The sequence below is a fragment of the Rhagoletis zephyria genome, unplaced genomic scaffold (genome assembly GCF_001687245.7).
Source record: "Rhagoletis zephyria isolate East Lansing unplaced genomic scaffold, Rhagoletis_zephyria_1.1 Rzeph_scaffold_00004, whole genome shotgun sequence".
NCBI classification, from domain to species: domain Eukaryota; kingdom Metazoa; phylum Arthropoda; class Insecta; order Diptera; family Tephritidae; genus Rhagoletis; species Rhagoletis zephyria.
This window is the reverse complement of record NW_016157088.1, coordinates 622,847-637,062: the sequence shown is the minus strand read 5'-3', so window position 1 is coordinate 637,062 and position 14,216 is coordinate 622,847. Positions and strand designations below refer to the sequence as shown.

At 37.0% G+C, this 14,216-nt stretch overlaps 1 protein-coding gene across 2 annotated transcripts in view; it reads left to right on the top strand.

Moving 5' to 3' along the window:
• The window catches only part of pan (transcription factor pangolin), an 826,450-nt gene that overhangs the window by 484,222 nt on the left and 328,012 nt on the right, over positions 1–14,216 (top strand). For both annotated transcript variants that reach the window (XM_017628344.1, XM_017628276.1), the window contains exon 6: positions 11,939–12,022. In XM_017628344.1, coding sequence (XP_017483833.1) covers positions 11,939–12,022 — 84 coding nt within the window. The remainder of the gene's footprint in view (positions 1–11,938; positions 12,023–14,216) is intronic.

Here is a 14,216-nt window from a genome sequence, read left to right as displayed (position 1 = left end):
AAGAACACTTTAAAATACTCGTTAAAGCAATTACAACGCTTTACAACACAGTTTATCTCAGTTTTACAACTTAACTTGTTGCATGCTGATTCGCAACTAACTTGTCCGCAGCTGTAGTAGCGGCCTGTGCTCGCAATCATGGCAACTCCAGAACGTTGTGCAGTCTATCTCTCATTCTCTCGCTGTTCGCAGGCAAATGGAATTCACTGCCGAAGCTTACCTTGGCAGGAGTTTTACCCGTAGTTTAATGCACTGCTGCCGATATCCCATCAGGAACAAGGGTATGCGGACATCTCAATCTTTTTGATTCTTGTCCACGACCTTCCGCAAACTCTCTTCCAGGGTTCGGTTGAACCATTACACCATGCCATCTAGTCGGGGATGAAGAGCCGTTGTTCGAGTTTTCCGGATATCCAGTATCTGGCACATCACTTGGAAAACCGCCGATTCAAAATTTCTTCCCTGGTCAGAGTGCAGCTCTATAGGTACACCGTATCTCGCAACCCAATTGTAGGTGAATACCTCCGCTACTGTTTTAGCTTCGTGGTTTAGAATCGGGTATACCTCCGGCCATTTGCTAAAGTAGTCCATAACCACACTGACGTATTTGTTTCCCTGTGCGATCATAGCAAATGGACCGGCTACATCCATAGCAATCCGCTCGAATGGTGCACCTGAGTTATACTGCTTCATCTGGCCATGATTTCTGGACTTCAGTCATTAAGCTGTAATACACTCCGCGCAGTTAACAATCCACTCTGTGACCGATTGCCGACAACCAACCCAATAGAACCTCTGCTTGATCTTCTCCAGGGTCCTCGTGATTCCCAGGTGACCTCCACTGGGATCATTTTGGAATTCCTTGAGAACGTCCGGAACTCTTACCCTCGGAACTACTATTAAATTGCGGAAGAACTGGCCATCTTCATTTTCCCATACCCTATGCAAACAGCCAGATATCAACTTCAAGCTGTTCCATTGTGCCCAGTATGCCTTTGCGCTTGGGCTCTCCACTGCCATTTGCTTCTTAGTTGGCCTCTGTCCGTCTCCACTCCATGCATCAAAAGCTCCAGATCTGGATCTTCCTGCTGACACTTTCGTAGCTGTTCTTCCTTTCACTCTTCCGTTGGTGTTAATGTCGTTAGCCGGACGTCAACAATGTCTTCTTTGGCCTCAGATTTGGAGCAGTGTTTACATTCCAGGCTACATGGCATCAGCAGTTCCGTGGACATTTCCCTTGCGGTGCTCGATAGCAAAGTCATAACTTTGCAGTCTCTCAATCCACCGAGCTAGCTGTCCTTCTGGATTATTGAACTGTAGTAGCCAATTCAGCGCTGCATGATCCGTTCGAACTCGGAAACGGTGCCCATAGAGGTACTTGTAGAAATGTTTGACGCACTCCACCAACGCTAGTAGTTATCTCCGAGTTACGCAGTAGTTCTTCTCTGGTTTTCCGATTGACCGGCTATAGTAGGCAACTACCTTCTCCTGCCCATCAAATACCTGCGACAATATGCTTCCTTTGACATAACCACTACCATCCGTATCCAAAATAAATGTTGCATCTGGAACCGGATACGCTAGCATAGGCGCAGTACATAGCCGTTCCTTCAGAGCTTGGAAAACCTCCTCCTGCTCCTTGTTCCACTCGAAGGCTCTATTTTCCTAGTGAGCTCATGAAGGCTATTAGCAACACTGGCGAAATTCGGAACAAATTGGCGACAGTAGGTGTGGATTGGCCTGGCATCGCCAGTATCAATGCGATGTTTCACCACGTTCCACCCATCATCATGGACTGGGGACATTCCTCATCATACCAGTTGTTCTTTCGGGCTCTTTGAAATCCAACTACTTCTTTGGCGGTGGTACTTAATCATTGGTAAGTGTGGTTCCACTGCTCGCGTAAGTCGGATTGTTGAAGAGTGCTCTCAGAGAGCAGGTGTGTTAGTCGAGTGGCGAATAAATTGGTCGTCTGTTGTGATTGCAGCTTTTCGACGTTAAGCTTTCCTTGCATTGTTGGGCGCATATTTCTTGCTGCACAGAGGCGGGTGCGTATCTTGGTTACAACAAGATAATGGTCCGAGTCACAACATGATCGATTTGGTTTCTCGTTTTTCGATCTGCAGACAGCCTTGTAGCTTGATGGATCTTTTTATGTTGGATCCTAGTACTACATATTACCATGTTTCGGGCCCCGGCGAAGTCGATCAGCCTCAGTCCGTTATCGGACATTTCGTCGTGGAGGCTGAATTTTACGACAGTGGCGCCAAAGGTCCCTTCCTTGCCCGCCTTGGCATTAACATCGCCGAGCACGATTTTAACATCGTGTCGCGGTCAGCGCTCATATGTACGCTCTAAGCGCTCATAGATGAAATCCTTGGACGCCTCGCTCCGTCGGGGCATGGGCGCAGATGAGCGAGATGTTGAAGAATCTAACTTTGATGCGGATTGTGGCTAGACGTTCGTCCACCGGGGTGAACGCCTGTACTCGGCGATGGAGGCTCTCTCCTACCACGAATCCAACACCGAATTTGAGCTCCTTTACGTGACAACTGTAGTAGACGTCGCAAGGCTTCACGCTTACTTTACTTTGCCCATCCATCGCATTTCTTGGATGGCGGTGATGTCACCCTTTGTCTTTCCGGGGACATCAACTAGTCAGACAAAGGCACCTTCCTCATTAAGGGTTCGGATATTCCAGGTGCATACCCTCAAATCGTAGTCCTTTATACGTTTGCCGTGGTAGTAATCAAAAAAGAGGGTATCATCCGAGGCTTGTTGGAATTTTTCATTGGGTGAGATATACATACCTCATAAGTGGGCGGTGCCACGCTTATTTTCCTAAATTGTATCATAAACGTGGTTTTTGTTAAAGAGTTATTGCAAACATCAATTTTGAATAAATTAGCTTCTGTATTTAATGATTTATCGAAGATTTCGTATTTCTCTAAATTACCGCTATATGAGATGTGGGCGTGGTTATTGTCCGATTTTATAAAATTTCAACCGCGTGCTATGTTGTACCAAGGCTAACAACTGTGCTAAGTTTGGGAGAAATAGGTGTAGAGGTTACCAAGATATGCGCATGTAATCATAAGTGGACAAACGGACGGACGGAGACAGTCATGGCTTAATCGACTTCTTTTTTCATTCTGATCATTTATGTAAACATTTGTCTATATCCATCTCGATTCGTTTTGGCTGTTGCAAAGCACCGTTATGTGAACAAAGTTATAATACCCTTTTGCACAAGTGCGCTCGGGTATAAAAATATATTGTACGATACACATGACAACAAAACGGTAATTGCAGCCAATGAAAATAAAATGAGTGCGCAGTGCACTGGAAAAACTGATTTGATCTTACTCGGCGAGCAAAGAAATAGAAACGCAACGGTACACAATGTCGAGTACGTACCTGAGCTATGCGCAAATCTTTTATCCGTGCGCCAAATGACAAAAAGTGGATAAAAGTGAGTGTTTTCGGAAGCCCAATGCAGGATATATGACGTAAATAAGCAGCTAATGGCAATTGCTATTTTTGAAAGCGATTTATATAAGTTGCAGTGCCACACAAAATTGCAAAAATCTCTATTAATAAAAAACAACTTTGAATTGTGGCATCGGAGAAAGGGTCATGTGTGTAGCAAAACTTTAGAGAGTGTAAACAAATTCGCAGCGGATATTAAATCAAGCAAAAATGCTGACTTCCAGTGTAGAACATGTTTAAAAGCCAAGCAAACTCGAAACGTGAATGTGGAAAGTGGCACTCGGGCAACGAAATTTCTCGAAATAGTGCATCCTGATGTACTAGGACCGTTGAAAAACAAATCGTTTTCTGGTACAAGATTTTTATTGTCGTTCATCGATGATTTCTCACGAAAAGTATTTGTGTACTGAATCAAATACAAGTATGAAGTATTCGATAAGTTTAAAGGCTTCAAAGTTATGGTCGAAAATCAGTGTTCCTCAAAAACTAAAATTTTACGTACAGATAATAAAACTGAATACGTAGACAAGCATTTTGATCGTTTCATTAAGGAAAACGGCATTCTGCACCAGAAAATATTTCCTTATACCCCCGAGCAGAACGGGGTTGCGGAGAGAATGAACCGCACATTCATAGAGCGTGTACGCTGTATGCTGATCGACGGTAAACTTAACCAATGTTTCTGGGCAGAGGCTGGTCTGAGAGCAGCTTACCTTACCAACCGTATTCCATGCAGGGGAAGCGAAATTTGTCCTGAAGAAATTGTGAGTGGCAGAAGACCGAACTTCAAATTTTTGCGTCTTTGGCTGTACTGTACGTGCCAAAGGAAAAAATGCACAAATTGGCAGAAAAATCCGTGAAGTGCATTATGGTTGGATATAGCCCACAAAGCAAATCTTATCTATTGCTTTACCCTAAAAATAATGGAATAATCACAAGTGAAGATGTTGTGTTTTTGAAAATGGTGTTCGCAGCAAGAGGTACAGATTTTTTCCAGACATTTGCACTGGTATTTAGTACGTTACGAGTCCATACCTCAAATTGTGTTGTTGTGTTTTTTAAGTGTTGAAAACAAAAATTATTATTATCTGTTATATTGATTACATTTATTTTGTTTGAAATTTACGAGTTTTTCACTGTATTCACTTTTTTTGGCGTCTCGCCGACTATCTCTCTCTCGACTCCGTTTATTGTTATAAAATTGCAAACTAGACGAAAGGAACGTAACGATCAGCTGTTTTCGTGTTGACAGACGAAAAAAAATTACATAGTACCATTTGACGAACGATTCGTGCGGCAGACGAAACGAACGCTCGTTTCGAGATACATGATGAGGCTGTTATTCTTTCTTCTTAATAAAAGTATTGAGAACAACAAAGTTCCTATAAAAAGTCTAGACATCAACATCGTCGGCAGGTATCATATCAAAGAACATACAACTATACGCTAGAGATGTAGATGTCGAATCGCCGGAAGTAGTTAGATATTGCGCCTAAAAATATGCACTACATACGCCACAGCGTAAATGGATGACACGCCATATCTTTAAATGAAATTAATTGGTGCTCGTATGTATGCACATTAGGGTGGTCCAAAAATGTATGGGAGAAAAGTAAAATCGGAAATTTAATGCTCTCACCCCCTAGGATTGTTCTATACCGAAAAAAAGTATACCCCTGTTTTTTTATTTTAAAATCAAAATATATTTAGAGGTCGCTCAAAGCGCTCAAAGTTTCCCATGTATTTTGTATGGGGAAAAAAAACTTTTCGTAGAAATAACATAGAATCCATGAAAATCAAAATTTTTCATTCTGAAAACTCTGCTTCTCTTCAGAGGACTTCAGAGAATACGGCCCAATTGTTTATTTAAACATTTTTTAATTTTAACTATTTTTCTTTTTTTCTTTTGTATATTTCTTTTTGTATATTTGATTTTTTTGGGGATATTTCGGAGACCCTTAAAAAATAGTTAAAACTAAAAAATGTTTAAATAAACAATTGGGCATTATTCTCTGAAGTCTTCTGAAGAGAAGCAGAGTTTTCAGATTTAAAAATTTTGATTTTCATGGATTCTATGCCATTTCTACGAAAAGTCTTTTTTTCACCATACAAAATACATGGGAAACTTTAAGCGCTTTGAGCGACCTCTAAATATATTTTGATTTTAAAATAAAAAAAAACAGGGGTATACTTTTTTTCGGTATAGATATAGGGGGTGAGAGCATTAAATTTCCGACTTTACTTTTTTTTGGACCACCCTAATGTGCATACATATGTGCATGTGCGTATGTTGAAAGAGAATATATCCCAGTAGCGAAAATGGTCACTGGTGACATCGACACTAATGATTATTTAGTGACATCGTCGCACATTCTGTGAATCCTAAACGACATACTGCTGACAATCAGGCAGGTTCTGCAATTCACTTCCGAGTGAATTTTAACAACTTCCCTCTCCAATGAGCCATATGTGACTCACGAGGGCGTGTTGAATTAAGTTCATGAGTCACATGTGTACAATTTCGGACAAATTTTTTGGTGTGAAGGGTACGCGATATTTTTTTAAATGATACGTGGACGTACGGCAAAAAACCTAACGTAAAAATAGTTCTCTTTTAGTAAAAAGAAAAAGCGCACAATAAATATAGGTTAGGTTAGGGCTGCCTCCGCATGTGGAGGCACACTTGGACTCGACTAAGCTGTCCGCTGTGATGTCCTCAGAAGGGGGAGGGAAAAAGGGACGCAGGGAGGGGAAAGAGGGAGGAAACTATGGGAGAAGGACGACACCAATGGCTTTTTGCCGGAGAAACGCTCCGTGCCCACAACGAAGCTCTTCAGTCGACTAATGTCCACTCCCGTGAGCTCATCGGTAGTGTGAAAAAAGTGCGACCCAAGGTGCTTAAACCTTAGGCTCGCAAAGGCGGGGCACCAGAGCAGCAGATGTTGAGATGATTCCACCTCATTATCCTCCATGCAGCTGGTGCAGTAAAGGTTATCCGCAACATTCAGCCTTACAGCATGGTTACCAATCACACAGTGACCAGTAAGCACTCCCACCAATAGTGAGAGATGCACCTTGTTTAGTGTCAAGAGCTCCCCAGACCGCCCCCGGTCCACCCGTGGCCAGAAAGACTTTGCCACCTTGCACTCCAATACCACGTAGATATCGAAACAACGATTCGAGTAAAAAAAGTAGTTTTTATCGAAACAAAAGTATCGAGTACATACTCGTATTTACTTGTATCGGAACATCCCTAAATGTAACTCAAAAACAACTTTGCTCGATGTGTTCACATGTGACTCATTGAACGTGGCAAAGAAACTGTTTCGTCCTACGTCCATGAGTCACATATGAGTCATAAAATAAAATAACAAAAACAAGTTAAAGCAATATATAACAATTTATAAAATTTATTTGTTATGTTATATATGGACGTTCTTTAGCATATTAGAGCAAAAAACCTGTGGACGTGGGGCATTAACAAAATGCATTGTATGAGGACAGGGAAGTTGTAAATCAACCTCGCCTTGAATTCAAATTGGCAGAAAGTGAATTGCAGAACCTGCCCGAATGACGCAGGTGATAATGTCATTCAGGTGTACTCCTATCAAAGACATATAACAGACAATGTCTTGCAGCGGTCACTTATAAAAAGTTCATTGCAGGACATTGTGGCTTGAATGGCATCAATGATCACTGCATAACTGGCCACCAACGACTTAATTACCATTTGTATGAAAAAGTCATGAACGACTTCCATATAAATAAACGGAACCCAAAGTCATTGGAAACTTAAGATGGCCGTACAAGACACTTAAGTGATTAATGCATGAAATTCGCTACGGGTAAATAAAGTCTGATAAAATACAATACATACCTATGTATCTGAATTTCGTTGAATTACTCAGTGCTACAAAAAAGAATAAAGCAGAAATGTCTGGGAAGTTGTGTATATTTTCTGGTAGGTCTTTTCGAGTAAAACCAGAATCAAAATATGAGATTTGCCAAACACCCCTGAAATCGTGATTTACCGTTAAAAATCCGGTTTTTCGTACCTGTGCGCACTTATAAGCCTGTAACTTAGTTGATTATGAACCGAGTTTCAGTTCGAAAACGAATCGAGATAGATATAGCCAAATGTATACATAAATGATCAGAATGAAGAGAGAAATCGATTAAGCGGTGACTGTCTGTCCGTCCGTCTGTTCGTCTGTGCACACGATAACTCGAGTAAAAATCGAGATATCTTAACGAAACTTTCGGGCGTAGGACAGATGGTATTGAAAATGGGCAAAATCGGACAATAACCACGCCAACCTCCCATATAACGGTAATTTTCGGAAATACGAAAACTGCGATATTTTAGTAACTACTGAAGATTATTCACTCAAAATTGATATTTACAATAATTTTGTGGCACCGCCCACTTATGATCACATATATGTATCTCGGTAACCGTTCTACCAATTTGTACCAAACTCGGTATGGTGATAGTGCTTGCTACATGACAGCAAAACGTTGAAAATTATTGAAATCGGACTAAAATTGATGCCGCTTTTCATATAACGGTAAATTTCAGAAATGCTTGAAACTTCAATATTTCGAAATTTAAGGACGATATTTTAATAATTTTACCATGTGGCGGTAGCTTTCGGAAAGGTGAAAAACATATATTTAAAACTTGCGCCGGGTATTTAATGTTCGGCTCCACCCGAACTTAGGCTTTCTTACTTGTTACTTTTTTCGCCTTTTTTAAATCTTGGTGAGGGTTTCACACACTATTTTATAAGAAACCCATACGAGTTCTAAATTTATTGTAAAATTTAATTTAATAACGAAAAAATCTAGTGTTTATTTTCAAAAATCAGATGAAAGTTTACCGAGTTATTAAACATTTTATGAAAACAAAGCTTGTGCAAAAATATTATTTTTGACTATACTACTCAAAAATGTTTTCTTGGCCGTTTTTTCTTAACTCAGCATTATCAGTTTCTCATTGTAGTGACCAGCAATATTCTGAAATTTTCTTATTTTATTTCTTCCTCCGAAACGCTTTTTAATTGTAGCTATTTCTTGGTGAAAGTGTTCACCTTGTTCATCACTGAACCGGCCCAAATTATGTGGGTAGAAGTCCAAATGCGAATGAAGGAATTGAATTTTTATGGACATGTTATATGTAACCCATTCCACCGTAAGCTTTCAAAAATTCGTTAACAACCGTGACATAGTCATTGCTTCTGTGGTTTTCAAAGAAATTATTGCACGTCGCTCATAATTTTACGAATTTGAGGTCCTATGAAAATGCCTACAATTCATTAAAAGAGATAAAACCGATGATAAAGTACTAGATGGGAGACTAAAAAATGTATTACCTCTTTTTATTTTGGCTACACTTAATTTTGAGTTACCACTTTAAGATGACAAAAAGCGTTGCTATTTGCATCCAATATTTTTACAAATTATGGGTATTCTCGGAGTCTTGCAAAGCCCTTACACGGTACATGGATTGCACGAAAAAAAAAGGTTTTCCTATGGGACAGCTTTGCAGACCGTGCAATCCGTGCACCGTGCAAGGGCTTTTCAAGACTGCGAGAATAGTTTCATACATATATCCTAGCCATAAATGCAGGTGCAGGTTTAGAACGTTTTTCCGGCCTATTTAATGCGGCTCTTGGGACGATCATACTTGTCGATCATAGAAAACGCCAAATTAAAACAAAAACGGTCAAGCAAAAATTTTTGAGCTGTATAGCCAAAAATAATATTTTTTTATCATTATTTTTTTCATAAAAAGTTTAATAACTCAGTAAACTTTCGTCGGATTTTTTAAGATAAACCCTAGTTTTTTCGTTATTAAATTTAGTTTTACAATCAATTTAGGGCTAGTATGATTTTCTTATAAAACAGTGCGTAAAAACCTCACCAAAATTTAAAAAGGCGAAAAAACTTAACAAAAAATATGTTTGCTGGGTAAATAAACACAGATCTCTTAAGACTTCGCATATATATCGTTGGAAAGACCAAGTTTCTGCTTTTTAAACCCGGCAATAAACTGAAAGTCGGTTCATAATCAACTAAGTTACAGGCTCATAAGTGCGCAAAAGTACGAAAAACCGGTTTTTTAACGCTCAATCAAGATTTTGGGAGTGTTTGGCAAATTTAATATTTCGATTCTTGTTCTTTCGAAAAGACCTACCAGAAAATATACATAACTTCCCAGGTATTTTTTGGTGTCGCACAGTATCTATTATTGACATGTATACATCTTTGGTTTCGGTAGGGCTAAAATTTGCGAAGATGTAACGCATAGCGCAGCAAAAAATTTCGAAGGGCTAGACAGAGACCAACACATGGTGTTTGTCTCAGTGGGTAAATTTGGTCGAGTGCCTTGGGGTACGGGGGGCCCAGTTGGTAACCAGTAGGATCAGTTGGTAACTAGTGTTTGGAGACCAGTTGGTAAGGAGCCTGAGCCCAGTCAGGGACCAGTTAATTAATATCTATTGCAAAATTTTATACAGACAAGACTAAAAAGTAGAAAATAAATAAAATAAAAAAAACTGTTTAGTATACCATGATTTTATAAATGGACTAAAAAGTAGAAAATAATATTTCTCAGTCCCATAGAATTTGTTTTGATAACTTTTGATTTTGAAGTTTTAGCAAAAGTCATTATAAACAATTTATGACATTGAAAATGAAAATCGTGGGGCGCATGTAAAAGACTTGAATTGATATGAAAAGTAATAAATGTATGTACATATGTGGGTATATGAATAACGATCGCTTAAAATCGATCTCAAATTTGTACTAGCGCTGTAGAAATTTTAAAGCTTTGTTATGTAGTTTGACTATTGTCAATTAAATCGAATGCTTTGTATGGCATGCGCTCCATGTTTTTCGTTTTCAATCTCATAAATTGTTTATAATGACTTTTGCTATAATTTTAAAATCAAAAGTTGTCAAAACAAATTCTATGGGATTGGGAAATATTATTTTCTACTTTTTAGTCCATTTATAAAAGCGTTGTATATCAAAAAGTTGTATTTTATTTTATTTATTTTCAACAATGCTCAAAAATTTGAACAAGCATACATTTTTCGTCTTTTGTCACTCTTTTTCTATTGCTGTTTTCCATTTTTCCTATTAATTAAAATGGCGCATATTTATAGTCATATTTAGTTCACAACTAAGTCGAAACTATCCTAAGTTACAACTAAAGCTATTCATAGTCGCCTTAGTTTCGACTTTTCTGGCTAAGTACCAATTTAAAATTTAGTTTCGGCTGCTGCTGCAATTAAGTCGTAACTAGGAAGAAGTATTTTATTAAATTAAGGAAAAAAACACGAAATATGCAAAAATTATTAAAAATTTAATGATCTCCAATTGAAATTTACAAAGAGCGATCCATTTGAATCGGAAGATGAAATAAAATGCGTATTACAATTCGAATAAGGCTACATCACAATTTTATAATTAGAATGATTTACATATATAAATGCTGAAATAATAAGTCAACTTCAAGCTTGTTCTTTTAAAGCAAATTAGTGCATAACATTTAGATATGTGTTTGTATGTTTCACAGCATGCTTTCGATAAACATCGACTTCACATCATTGCGGTAGTTCTGGCTATTTCACACACAAGAAACTTATACCTTATTCTTTTGCATAAACATGCAATGAATGTAAAAATTACATAAACGGATTATCAAACTTGACATTATTTAATAAAAATGTCATTTTTCGAAAATATCGTAAAGAAAAATCGATACATTTTCACAGTCGTTTTGCAATATCGTAAAACTAAGTTAAAACTACTTAGTAGAAGTCTGAAATGCGACTATGAATAGAAGTGAATTTTAAGTTGGTACTTAAATTTAAGTTGCAACTTTATTAGTTTCGACTTAGTGGCTGGACTATGAATACGCGCCAATGTTTTTTATACAGTTCAGCAGTTTAAACGAACAACGATGGAAATATTAGCTCTGATTTGTTGATATATTCTCGTCGCCAATTTTACACTTTTCAAGCGAAAAATGGAGATTTTTAGCGATGCAAAATACGCTACGCAATACCGTTCACTCATTTTATCCGGTTCGTTTTGTTAATCGCTAAAATCTGCCAAAAAAATTAACCGAAAAATAACGATTTTTGGAGATGCCTTTTTAAGATAGAATCGCGAAAGTCGGTAAGAATTGCTAAAATTCATTTAGCATTTTTTGGCGATGGAGTTTTAACGATAACGAAAGTCGGAATGCGGCTGCAGCTTCTGTTAAAGTTCTGTTCAAGCGCTTAACCAGACATTAAGTAAACGGCCCTCAGAATTTTAGACAAAAACCCGTCGAATGTCACACTAGACTTTTATGTTAATTTATATTAAATACATTTTCCATAGCATATGTATATGTACATATATACTTAGAAAATTTTAATAATTGCATCTTTTCTAGGCATACCCCATCTGTATATTCAGCAGCATCTAGTTTTAGAAGTCCCTATCCCTCATCATTACCCATCAACACAACGTTATCAAGGTAAATTTATTCGCAAACATATATGTATGTACATATACTCATGCAAATATTTATTTATAGATATGAAATAACATAAACAAAAATAAAAATAAATAAAAAGTAAGTGCGCTTGGGCTCATAACCAATATACATATGTACATATATATGTACATACATATATACATCTGCTTTTGCTTAAGGTTATGTTTTTTCTTTTTTTTCGATCTATAACCCTACCTCTACCCCTGTTCGTTCTAATACCATTTATGTTATTCTGTTTTCCTTTATTTTAATTTTTATCTTTAAACTCTATCGATAACAAAATCGATAGTAACATCCAACAAAATATAGATAACAAAACCGATAAAAATATCGATAACAAAATCGATGACAAATTCGATAAAAATTTCAATAGCAAAATCAATAACAAAATCTATAACAAAAATCGATTACCAAAACGATAAATAATCGATAACAAAATATCGTAAAAATATCGATATCAAAAATTGATTCGAATATCGATAACAGAATCGATAAATAATTGATAACAAAATCGATGGCAAAAATCGATGACAAAATCTATAACTATATCGATAGCAAAATCAATAACAATATCGATATCAAAATAGTTTAAAATATCGATTAAAAAATCTATAACAAAATCGACAAAAATGTCGATAACAAAATCGATAAATATATCGATTATATCGACAAGTTCCGAAAATATCGATGGCAAAATCGATAACAAAATCTATAAAAATATCGATAACAAAACCAATAAAAATATCGATTATTATATCGGTATGTACCGAGAATCCCGAAAATCTCCACAATCCCAAAATAGTTCCCGGATTGAGTCTCTGTGTCTCTATCTTTATCCTTTTTTCTAAAATTACCTTTATTTTAATCTTTCTCCCTCTGTCTTCATCTTTACTTTGATCGGTATCCTCATCTTCACCTTTTTGTTTATATTTATCTTTGTTTTTACTTTTATGCTTATCATTTTCTTCATCTATATGTTTCCCTGCACCTTTGCCCTTATATAAGCAAAGTGTTTAAATTTTTCTTAGCCTTCATTTTTGCCTTTATCTTTACTCATCTTTGTTTTTGTTTATATTTTTACCTTTGCCTTTATCCTTTTCTTTATCTATGTACGTACTCACCTTTACTTTCATTCTTGTATTGGTCTTTTTCTAAGTCTTATTCTTTAACCTTTTATTAGCAAGTTTTTGTTAAATTCATATGTGCATACACTCAAGAAGCACTTGTTTCGGCTCCAACCATTTCCATGTGCAATTTCCATTGCACCATTTCCGTGTGCAATTTCCGTTGATTTGCCAATTTACTCCCAACCAACCAACCGCCTCTAAAGAAGTTTCACTTCAATCAATAATAACAACAAATAAATTAGTAATAAACTTGTGCAACAATTTTATGTTTTGTTTTTGTCGTAACTTTTTTATTTGTACACAGAGAAGGTTACCTATGGCATAGTTCGTCAAACAAATGGCGGATCTTTGCTGTCTTGAAGCACTCTTTCCTTCAAATTTTCCAAGAGCATTTATCGCAGCCTGATTTTCAATCAGGTTCGGTCGAAACTTTTATAAAAATTTTAATTAATTAAATTGTATTCAACAATTTTTATTGAGCATGACATAACTTACAGAAGATTTCCTCGATAATCTTGTGGAAGTTATGTCATGACTTAACTTCTACAATAATTAGATGGCCAAAGAGGGGGAGCGACATCCAGTGAGCGATCGGAGCGCTCCGCTCCCCTCTGGCAATCTAATTATTACTATTTAAGTGGCAGCAAAAATCAATTACGGCTTCAGGTCAACCGTGACAATTTGATATTTATTTTTTTTTTCATTTATATGATTTTATACTAACGATAAATTATAATATCATTCGCACAACACTTTGAATATTTACTTGGCATTCACGGCAATTTTCAAACTTTGAAGGATTAAGACAGAATTCGCATATTGTTTTATGACAACCGGGAATAAATAAAATTTCGCACGGATTTATTTTATAGTTTATACAGGTTTTGAGATTTCCAAAACTTAGAACTCCTTGAGGCTCGTCAGAAGTGTTTGCTTTCGAATTTTCCTTAGAAAACTCGATCAAGTCATCATCCAATTCGTCCTCAACTTCAATGTCTTCTTCATCGTTTTCTAATGAAGTTTTCTCGACTACCTCTTCTAAAGCC